Source organism: Micropterus dolomieu, linkage group LG06, assembly GCF_021292245.1.
Source record: "Micropterus dolomieu isolate WLL.071019.BEF.003 ecotype Adirondacks linkage group LG06, ASM2129224v1, whole genome shotgun sequence".
Taxonomy (NCBI): domain Eukaryota; kingdom Metazoa; phylum Chordata; class Actinopteri; order Centrarchiformes; family Centrarchidae; genus Micropterus; species Micropterus dolomieu.
The window spans coordinates 10,126,666-10,138,707 of NC_060155.1; the positions used below are offsets into that span (position 1 = coordinate 10,126,666).

The 12,042-nt window shown below is 39.1% G+C and overlaps 1 protein-coding gene across 2 annotated transcripts in view; it reads left to right on the top strand.

The window, feature by feature from the left end:
* myripa (myosin VIIA and Rab interacting protein a) overlaps positions 1-12,042 on the top strand; it is a 34,040-nt gene that overhangs the window by 12,244 nt on the left and 9,754 nt on the right. For both annotated transcript variants that reach the window (XM_046052256.1, XM_046052257.1), the window contains exons 4-8: positions 2,295-2,431; positions 5,645-5,725; positions 7,644-7,741; positions 9,224-9,304; positions 9,578-9,703. In XM_046052256.1, coding sequence (XP_045908212.1) covers positions 2,295-2,431; positions 5,645-5,725; positions 7,644-7,741; positions 9,224-9,304; positions 9,578-9,703 — 523 coding nt within the window. The remainder of the gene's footprint in view (positions 1-2,294; positions 2,432-5,644; positions 5,726-7,643; positions 7,742-9,223; positions 9,305-9,577; positions 9,704-12,042) is intronic.

Sequence of the window (12,042 nt, forward strand, 5' to 3'; positions counted from 1 at the left end):
ACACTGTAAAAAATGTAATAACCTAAATTTCACATTTTGGTACTAAAACAATTACTTCCTTTGAAATGTCTAAACCTGTCTAATGAATTCTCTGAGAAAATGCATAAGATTGTTTTCTTCCATATCAGCTATCATCTTAGTGATGACTGTGTGAGTTTTATAAATTCGTGGATACCTTTTTTTAATATATTTGTTTTTTTTTAGAAAGACAGAGTTGACAGAAGAGCTGGTAGTTAATCCCCACTGAAAATATTCTGTTCAGTCTGTGGAGTTACCTAAATATGGGTCACACCTGGAGACTTTCTGTGTCACCTCCACCTCCTGTCAACACACTCATGGCACACACACTTACTCAGCTCCCTTCACACTGCATCTTGCACAGTGGACAGATGGTAACTCATTAAACATGCCGACATGAATATCTCTGCAATATCTTACAGCTGTGATTCCTCAACATTCAATTATATTCTAGTTAATTTTAGTCTTAAATTTGCGTTAAGCAATTCTAATCCAATACATTTCTTTTTGTCAAATTTAGGAAATATCTCCTCAGTCTGCTAGCTGTCCGTACACTGTGAGCACTGAAAAAATATCCAGTGTATGTACACAGCCTTGGCTCTGTCAATGGGAAAACACTATTCCAGCCATCCCAGCCATGATTTCTTTGTCAGCTAACGCTAAAAGACTTGCCCACGGACATTCAGCTTACTTTGTAGCTTGCCAAGATATGCTGTTGCTGTGATGTTAGCAGTATTAGCAGGAGAGTATTGTTGTCTAGAGGTGGTGTGCTGGCTTCATGTTAGCTTCGCAGCAGCAACTGTAGCGACAATTTGCTAAACCACAACTTAGCTAACATTAGTTACGTTACTTGCTTGGTCGGTGTTGGCTCTATATCATGGTTTTTGTCATGTTGTTGGATTTCTCCAGAATCGCTTATTCCACCTTTTTTAAATACTAAATCTCATTTTGATACTATGCCTGTTAGATGAATAATAACTAACAGTGCATATAACTTACAAAGCTTTAAATATAACTAGAACATATAAATAAATAAATAAATAAATAAATACACCTCTCCTAAATTTAAAGTGCCACGCGTTAGATTTTAATTTTATTAAATTGTTTATTTTTGTGTGTTTTTTTTGGCCACTTGGGGGCAGTGGAAACAAGTGATGCGCATAACATTGACATATCATCACCTTTTTAAGTTAACAGTAAACTTGTTAGCAAACAGTTGCTTGTTTACAAATACCAAAATCTCTTACATGAAGTAAACAAAGCTGTTTGGACGGAAAAGGTTGTTTTCATGTAGGACCTCATCGTTCAAAGTTCGACACTGACTGAAAAAACTATTTGTTGGGGCCTTTAAGACTTTATCATGGTATAATGGCCTGCTAAATTTTTAAATGACAATGTTGGGCAACTTAAGAGAGAATCTGACCGCTGACGCCTTTCACATATTTTTTTCCTGACACACTTGAATTGATTCAACATTGATATCCTGTCTGTAAACGACATTAAAATAGAATAGAGTTTTACCTTTCCTTTAACTTGTCTCTGATTTTTAATTTTCCTTTTATTTCACCAGGTATTATTGAGATTGAAGTCTCCTTTACAAGAGACACCTGGCCAAAAGGGCAGAATAAAAAAACCTTGTTACAACAATAAATACAAACAACATAAACAGACAAAGATGACTGTCAAACCCTTTAGAGTAATTTACAAAGCATCAAGTTAAAATGCAGTAAAAGAGTAGAGACAAAATTTTAATTTTAAGATTCATAAACTGGTATGATTTTCCAAAACCACACGTCTTTTAGAATTCTATAAAAACATGATTGTTGCCTGAAATATGTTTGTTTGTTTCTAAACATATTTGATGTTGAATGTTAGGTAGATGTAATTTTAAGGAGACAGTAATTTGTCAGTGTGGGAGACATGCACTGTATTTTACTATTTACTTTTAAAGTTGCTGTAATCACAACAAAATAAGCAAGCTGTTTTATAATAAGTATCATACACTGTAAAAAATAACGATATGCCAAAAATCCTGCATGCTATATCACTGCTATTATAATCCATAGACTAACTCTGGGAAATGTTCCTGTGCAGTTTATCATCTGGTATTGGCATTACAAGGGGCAGTTGGAAGTGAATTGGAGAGCAGTTAAGCAGTTAACTACATTGACCTTTAGCATCAGCATAAAACATCACAAATAAAACAAAGTCTGCAGAATCAGAATAAGATGCATTCTGATGCACTTTTAACCTGCAGGTCTGTTTGTCTTCCTCAGATTGTGGAAGACACAGTCACTGGAGTGGTTCTACACTAATGTGAAGAGGCGCTTCAAGAGGTTTGGCAGCGCCAAAGTGCTGAAGACTCTTTATAGGAAGCACCTGGCGGAGCACAGTGCACTTTCAGAGCTTACTGGTAAACCACTGTGTTCATTATTAATGTTGCAGCTAAAACCTGTTTCCATTCACTTTGGTGATTTTATTTATTTTTTTGAATTTGGGTTTTGAGGATTAACAGAAGACAAACAACAAAGAACAAATCTGGTGTTATGTGACACACTTTGGAAAAATTTGACATCTGAAAATGTTTTGAAATCCTGTATATGACTTCAGATGTTTTCTACAAGCCTAATCCCATATTGAATGCTGAACAGATTACTGTAGAGAGAATCTACTCTCATGAGAAATTAGAAGTGTGTTTTTATAAGAAGATTTGTGTCTACCTCAACACACTGTGCCAGATTTTATTTGTATTTTTCTGTGCAGCACTGTGATTTTTGCTGTTTCATATCTCAAAGCAGTGTAGAACAGGAAGTTGTGAAGAGAGTGAAACAGGATTAAGCTCTTGCTTGGCTTTCATCTCACATAAATGCAGGACATTATTTTTGCTGCCAGACTCCCAAGTTTTTTTTAAATGTTTGGTTGCTTCCTTCATATCATCATCCAGCAGGAAACATCCAAGGAGTCTGTGCTGTTGTATTTTGGTTTGGCATTAATAATGCTTATATACAGTTGTGTGTGTACAAATGGTAGATGTAAATGTAATGTAATGTAAATTTCACCAGTGCTGTTTTTTTTTCAATTTGGGCCTAAACAACCTGTCAAAATTGAATCAGATTTTTGAAGCTGCACTAATCAGGATTTTTTTATATTAAAAATAGATCAAATGACTGTGTCTAATGTAAATGTTGCTCGCAGTAACAGACCAACAGTAAAAATTATCACCAGACTTTCTTTCAGCGCATCGTTTTGGTTTTACGTACCACAACTTTGCTGTTTTGGTTCACGCTGTAAAACCCACTGCCAGACGTTTTTCTCAGGAGTTGCTGGAGAGCCAAACTGAGATAAAAGGAGAAGGAATATTGGACTTAAATTTGCAGAAACACGACTCCAAATGAATGATAATGTTGCTCCATGTTTGCTGGAAATAGGCAACTGCTAGCTAACATGTTATATCATATCAACATTGTAAGATTTGTGTTTACACCTTGTTGCGCTTCTTCCAAGGACCCAAAATATGAGTTAATGCAGATTTTATCTGAATTACCAAAAATCATAGTTTGGTATGTCAGTTACATTTCAATTGAGTGTGTCAGAAAAAGCAATTTAGCAATATAATCTTTCCTCAAGGTTTACTTATTATGCCCCCCCCACCCCCCCCACCCCAGAGTTTTCAATTTAAACTGGTTTACAATTTCACAGTGAGAATATAGGCTTTATGATTTTAATTACTGAAAAAACACACCATCGATTTGTAGGTTTTTCAGTTGTGGTACTGACATGTTATTATGTCAGTCTGACATTGCAAGGCGCAAGTTTAGATTTAGGAGAAAGCTGTTTCAGTCATTTCCTTCAATTTATCCAGAAGTAGTGTGTTTCTTTAAGCATTCCTCCACAGCTTAATGTGAAGTGTGTAGCACAAATACCGGAAAGGTTAGGAGCTTTGCTGGAGCCAGCCATGCTGAAAATGTATTCGTGGTACTATACAGTGCTTTGAATAAGACTGTTCACCCAGCAGCATGCTTCCAGCATGTTCATCTAGTCGAGGACAGAGCGTTACAGGCGGATGAGTGCATCTCCAGGCCATTAGTTCATAGTCTCTGATCTGATTGAACAGACACAGGATTTCAGAGAATTATAAGTGTTTTGTGAAGGAGAGGTCGCTGCCTGCAGATGATGCAGAACCGTGACCCTTGTGGGAGGAGGACTGATGTGGGCTGGCATCAGTCCACCCCCCAGCATGTGATTCTGGTTTATGTAGCTCCGTTTTTTATTTTCCCCTCACACACGTGCACTGTATCATACATTTTAATTTGTTTATTACTGACTCCGACACTGGACATTCAGCACTGTTTATCCAGCTGCCAAATCCGATCTGCATAGTCTGACTCATGGAAAGCCCTGCTAATGTTACTTTGCATAAGAACAATGTGAGCTGCATGAATAGCAGCAGAATTAATAGAGCTGACATTTGGGAGCTCATAGCTGTGGGTATAGGCATCATATTGTGCAGCAGTGAAACATTTCCCCCTCAAGAAAGTGCTACAGCCCAGCAACAGTGCTCAGAGACATCCTCTAAAGAGTAATGCAAAATAATGACTTCACATGTTGTCCTGCTCTTAATGATCTTTGTGAGGTTGCATTTGTATTTTTAAAAATGTGTTCAGCTGCAAAAGAATAATTTTTTAGAGTTTCTTCTGCTGTGACTCTCAATATTCTGGAAAATGTTTGGCTAGAACTTATGAGATATTGTATCAAGAAAGACTTAAACTGCTATGACTGTAGTTTCTCTCTGAGTTAACTGGCCATCATGTACATTTATATTACACATTACATTATGTTTCTATGTATAAACATAATGCAGTGAGATACTCATGTTATGCCACTGTCAGTCAGTCTGATGGTGCCTTTGGGCTTACTGTGACCTTAAGTTGCCGTGGTAGAGGGAACTGTGTTGGTCATGGGTCTCTTTTATGTCCCTGCGCTGGGGCCAAATGTGTCCCGACTCATTAAATGTTACAACACAAATGTCTTTATGTGCACATCTCCCCCAAAAAATCCATGCTCCAGTCCCTAAAATACATAGATTTAATTTTGTCTTAAATTTACAGGATATCTCACATCAGTGAACTTGTGCTTGCCTATAGGGTTTTTAGCAATGAAGGGGAGTAGAGTGCTCCCTGCATGTTCAAAATAATCTACAGTCCATTTCACTTGGTTTGAGTCCTCTCTTTGCCCCTTAAAATGATTGGAAGTGACCCTGTGTGCTCTACTGCACCTCTGAACCAGCGTCTGCTGTGCACAGATCAGGTTGCCTGGTAATACCACACGCGAGGTCGCTCTAATGCACTTATATAACCACAAATGGCGGCATTGTTGCATGTAAATTTACATGACGTGAAAAGGGCTCAGTGTTGGAAGGGGAAACTGTCTACAGTATGACTGAGCTCTCTTCTGCTCCGTCATCTACTCCAAGTTCAAACAAGTTCAAGCCCAAATATATTTAAAAGGCAGAAACCCTGTACATTGTTTTGCAACACAGATATCAGAAACTTCTACATTTTTGTATTTTCTTCTTTGTGTGTGTGTGTGTGTGTGTGTGTGTGTGTGTGCGCGCGCGTGCACGCAGAGGGCAGCGTCTACCAGGGGAGTATCTGCGATGAGGGTAGCATCTGCTGGAGCGACTCAACCTTTTACAGACAAACTGAAGGTGCAAACATATTTTATAATGATTTCAGCCATCCTTGTTTCCACTGTACACCTATTTTTGTAAAGCATTTGTAAATTCAGCTGCAGACACATGTTCCATTAATACAGTTTTATACAACCTTTTATTTCCGTGTCAAGACATCTTACAGTAACCGATACACAAAACCAAAAGACAAACTTCAGTTACAATACTATACCTCAATATACTTTTAAGTTAACATAATTTTATGTGCAACATTTCTAATTGTGTACTGAATAGCAGAAAAAAAATGGCTATTAAGCTTAAGAAAATGTATCCTGTGTGAACAGCCATCTCAGGTTTTGTGCATTATATTTACTGTATCACATTTTAGTGGTACTGCAGTAGTGATAGCAGTGCCTTTTTGAGGAAGAAAAAGCATCTGTAATGGTGAGTTAAAATATTTCTGCTATGGTTTCTCTATTTCTAGCAGTGTGGCAGAAGTTGCTGTGCAGGAACTGTGCCCTAGTAGCAGTTTTGTAAACTGTACTAGTAAAAACAGTAGTCGTAAATGTGGTTCTAGTAGTTAAGTACTGAAGTGGTACAGCTACTACTCTGAAGTACCAGGGCCAGTTTAACACACTCAGTATTTAACCCTGTGTATTCCCCAACCAAGTTTGGTTAGAAGTTGATTAACTGCTCATTTATTTAAGAATATGGATCTTTTCACAATATGAACTGATCCATTTGATGGTTTGAGAAATATTACCTTTGTTGCTGAGAGTTCCATCAGAAGATTGACACCACTCTAATTTGTACGGTAAATATTTGGTAAATATAGCATTAAGACTGGAAACAAGTGGAAATGGCTAGCCTGACATCTGTCCAAAACAAAATCTGGTTCATAAGATCACCTTAGAGCTCTTCCCATTCTGGATTTTTGTACTGATTAAATGATGTATGATATGTTAATTAGTGAGCTTTAGAGGGGCTGGTAGGTGGATACTATTATCTTTGGATAGAGGTTGGTTAGCAGTTAACCCCCGGTGTGCAGTCTTTGTGTTAAGATAACAAGCTGCCGGCTCTATCCTTATATTGAATGAGCAGATTTGAGAATCACATTAATGTGTATTAAGTGTATTATTAAGACTATTTCCCAAAATGGTGTTCAAACTAAATTTGGACAAAGTCCCCCTCTACAAAACAGGGCGTCAAGATTGAAGTAAAAGAAACATGAAACATAAAAATGCAGTCGTCATAAGACCCTTTCCATGCTAGTATATATTAAATAATTTAATCAAATTACCACAAACTGTTTGAGATGCAGCAAACTTTTCACCTTTAGGGCCCCAGGGAAGTCCTGTTCGCCTGGTTGATAATTCAGCCTCACAGCAGTGAATGCTTAATTCATTCTACATAGGAAAGTCACCACAACTGACCCTCTTTGTCCACATTATCCAGCTCAGGGTTATTTGGGGGTCACTTTAATCCTCTAATTAATCCATAAACTCATATTTGTTCCCAGCTGCCAGTAATCTAATGCTTTACAGCAGATGAAACATTAGAGAGATGAAACGTCAAATGAGCTTGGTCTTGATTATTGTTGTAATATTTTGGCTCAAGTTGCCAGTTGCATCTCACACAGCTGTGTTTTTAGTGTGCTCTTGCTTGCTACCTCCATCCTGCTGTGCCCTCACGTCTCCTCACTCTTCAGTTCACTGCACCAACAGGATCAGTGATTGCAAACATGACTGAAAAGCCGCAGCGGCCTGACGGTCATGTCTCTGTCTGTAGTGCCTTGGCAGTGAAACTAGATGAGTAACACAGGGCTTGAAAACAGAATTAAACTGAAAAGGATGCAATTACTCCTCCGTTTTTTTCTTTATTTTTACTTTGATTCCAGTTGAAGGATCATTCGGTTAATAACAAAACAAGTAATTATTGCGTTTCTTGTGTTCAGAGCACAGCATGGCAGAGACCCTCACTGTGGCCTTAAGGGTGGCAGAGGAGGCCATAGACGAGGCCATTTCCAAGGCTGAGTTCGACACTGCCAGTCAGGTTATTGATAATGTTATTCACATTTTATGAATAGTCTGTCATTTTACCTTATATTTATTGTTGGTTTGCTTATCTACACGTATCGTTTTACACTTTTTGTCCCCAAAACAGCTGTTTAATTTGCTAGCATATACTGTATCTTTTACATTAAATTTTTCTGTAAATGGTCATTCATTACTTTTTTCCCCCTTTTCAGATGGAAGTGTATTGTAGTTGCTGCTGTATGTTACTATTTATTGGTTTGCAATTGATGTACTTTGAGTGTCCACTCCTTTTAGTTTCTCCTTAATTGGACTTCTCTACTTTTTCTCTCGGAGTTTGAGTCAGATTGTGGAAAACCATCAGGATTATGCCGCAATACAAATGATTATTTATTACTACACTATACAACAGGGCCATTGATAGACCAACAAATGCAAAATAACAGATCACTGGCTATATTGAACATAAAGTAGTTGCTTGTTTTTCACAGTTTTGACTGACAAAGATGACTATTCAATGGTTTAAGGAAATATAACCTGCATCTGAGGCTTTGTTAGATGGTTTCCTATAATATTTTGCATAGTATACTGAAGTACTTGCGTGTCTTGAGTGTCTGTGCAGAGGAGACTCAGTGTGGATCTGCTGTGGCAGTAAGCTTTGGAGAGAAGTATGACAGCCTCTCTTCGTCTCCAGTGTAAAGTTAAAAGGAAGTTTCAGCTCTAGGTGTTTCCCCTGTAGAATGTCACTAACAAAAGTGACATATAGAGATGTAAAATTACTTCAAAGAGACATGAAACAACTACAAAGAGATGCAAAGTGACTACAAAGAAGTAAAAATTACTTTAAAGAGATGCTCAACTACACAGATGGACAGAGCAACTACAAAGATACACTGAACAATTACATAAAGATGCTAAATGATGCTAAAGAAGCGTAATGCATGTCTTCTACTAGGTATTGACAACTTCACTAATCTGTAAATTAAATCCCAAAGTACATTCCTCATTCTGCAGACTCTTTCTAAAATACTACTGTATGTTAGAAAAGAGTTCCTTCTCACTAATCTGTTAAAGTATCCTTCAACTTCAAAGAGAAATCAAACAATTACAAAGAGACACTAAATGATGACAAAGAGACTCATAAAATTATTAAGAAGAGATGGGAAGCAACTCTAGAGACGCAAACCACCACAAAGACTCTGTTACTAAAAAGATGCACTAAAAACTACAAAGAGATGCTAAATTACTATTCAAATAAAACTTTCCAAGTTAAATCTTAAAGTACATTCCTGGTTCTGCAGCCACTTTCTAAAATATTACTGCATGTTAGAAAATATGTACTTCTCAGTAATCTGTTAAAGTATCCGAAATAGTTTGAACGGAGTACTGCAAATATGTATATTTAGAGCATATGTTTAGAAGAGTAATCCACTTATGGTGTATTTTTGTGTGTGTGTTGGTCCGAATAGCTTTCTTATTTGGGTGTTTGTGTGTTTACCAGGAAAAGCAGAATGAGGCACACTATCTGCGGGAGCACAGAGGAGAGCTCATTGAGGAACTTGCCAAAACTATTGTGCAAAAAGTAAGAAAAAATAAGAGATTTTGTAGTCTGGGCTGAAAAAACTCACTCACTTAAGTTTTTTTGTATGGAAATAGGTTGATTTACTAGTGTAAAAAAACCAATTGCATAATACTCAAATGTGAGTGAACAAGCAGGATGTGTTCAGATTTATACCTGCTGAACATATTAAAACAAAACTATTAATTTGTTCTGAAACTGAAAAAACTGCTAAATTTTTGTTTTCTGTGTAGGATAAGATCCATATGCAGTACTAATCATGCCTCTGACTCTTAGATTATCAATAGGAGGAAGACTTTGGCTGAAATGAGGGCAAAATATGACCAGGACTGGCCACTTGAAGACAACACTGACCTTCATCATCAGTCCGCCAGCGGCCTCAAACACCAACCAGGCCTCTGGGTAACAAAAAACTTGCGCCTTTCCAGTCTGCCGACCACTCAAAGCACTTTACACTACATGTCACATTCACCCATTCACACACATTCAGACACTGATGGCAGTGGCTAAGGTGCCAACTGCCCATCAGATACAGAAAGTAATCATTCACACATGCACAAAGCCATCGGAAGCAATTTGGGTTTCAGTATCTTGCCCAAGGACACTTGACATGCAAGACTGCTGCCAAGGTCCAAACAGGGAAAATGGTCTAATATTTAATGAAAAAAGTAGGTTGAGAACCACTGGACTAAACAACCAAACTGTATATGAAGTTTATAAAACTAGCTCCACTTCGACCAGTAAAATGCTGCTTGCACTTTAATACATCAGCAAACAATCTAATTATGTCACATATAAGCTTATATCCGTCAAATGGTCCATTTTTCTGCAGAACGAGTACTTTTACTTTATGTACATTGTGCTCATAATACTTACATACTTTCATTTAAGCATGATTTTTAAAGAAGTACCTTTACTTGTAATGCTCTTGTCTGAAACTGTGCCACCAAGTGCCTAACAGTCACACCTCTACATGTGTCAGACCACTATTTCATTCAGTTCACGGTATGCCTACAGGAAAATCCCATTGTTCCAACACCGTTGGTCTCACACCGCCGCAACCTCCCTCTCACTTCGCCTTAGTGGTAGCTGCTGCTCTACCTTCCCTCAACACATTTTCCTCTCTTGAGGTCAATGATGCCACACAATCTCTGTGCTCTACACTAAGCTCGTGCCTGGATAGCCTGTGTCCTCTATCCACCAAGCCTGCTCGCCCAAACCAGTCCCACCCGTGACTAACTGATACCATCTGTGGGCGCCGTACTGATCTCAGAGCCTATGAAAGAAAATGGCGAAAAACCAAAGACCCCGCCGAACTTAAGGGCTTCCAATTGCTCCTATCCTCCTTCTCAACATGCATCAGTGCTGCCAAAACTGCGTTCTATAATAACAGAATTAGCAGTGCCACTGACTCAAGGATTCAAGGACTCAATTATTTTCCACTTTTAAAGCGCTACTAAATCCTCCTCCACCTCCACCACCCACAAACTTGTCTGCTGATACCTTTGCTGTCTTCTTCACAGGCAAAGTGGCGGCTACAACTAGCCAATTCTCTGAAACATTCAAACTCAACCATTTTAGCGGTCCTACTACATTTTTTCCTCTACCCTCCCAGGTCAGTGGTTCTTCACTCTCCTTATTTACTCCTCTCACAGAGAGCAAAGTATCAGAACACCTGACCCGTAGCCGTCCAACTACATGCCCACTGGACCTGATTCCTACGAATCTCCTCCAAGCCACATGTCCTACCGTGGTTCCAACAATCACTCATGTAATAAATACTTCTCTGGCTTCAGGAACCTTCCCGACCACTTTCAAAAGGGCTCGGGTTACACCCTTGCTCAAAAAGCCCTCACTATTGACCAGTGTCTCTTCTAACATTTTTATCCAAAACTATTGAACGGGCAGTATTCAAACAGGTCTCAGAATTCCTCTCACAGAATGACCTCCTAGATCCATATCCTGGTTTTAAGAGTGCCCACTCTACTGAAACGGCTCTTCTGTCTGTAACAGAAGCCCTAAGGTCCGCTAAAGCTGCAGCCCAATCCTCGGTTCTTATCCTGCTTGACCTATCAGCTGCCTTTGACACAGTCAACCACAGGATCCTGCTATCCGCTCTCTCAGCAATGGGCATCTCAAGTAAAGCACTCCTGTGGTTCGAATCCTACCTCTCGGGGTGTTCCTACAATGTTTTGTGGCAAGGACAATTATCCTCCTCCCACTGCCTCTCCACAGGGGTGCCCCAAGGCTCAGTGCTAGGGCCCCTTCTCTTTTCAATTTACACCACCTCACTAGGGCCGATCATTCGCTCGCACGGCTTCTCTTACCACAGCTACACAGATGATACGCAACTCTACCTATCCTTCCCGCCAGGCGATCCCACCGTCTCGGCACGGATCACGGACTGTCTCTCGGACATATCTGCACGGATGATGGCTTGCCACCTTCAGCTAAACCTCTCTAAGACTGAACTCTTGGTCATTCCAGCCAAGCAATCTATCCACCATAACATCAAACTACAAATTGACTCCTCAACCATCACTCCAACCAGGGTGGTAAGAAACTTGGGTGTGATGATTGATGACCAGCTGTCCTTTTCAGACCATGTTGCCGCAGTCTCTCGGTTATGCCGCTTTGCTCTATACAACATAAGGAAAATCTGGCCCTACCTCACTCAGTACGCCACCCAGCTTCTGGTACAGGCCATGGTTATCTCTCGCCTCGACTATTGCAATGCCCTC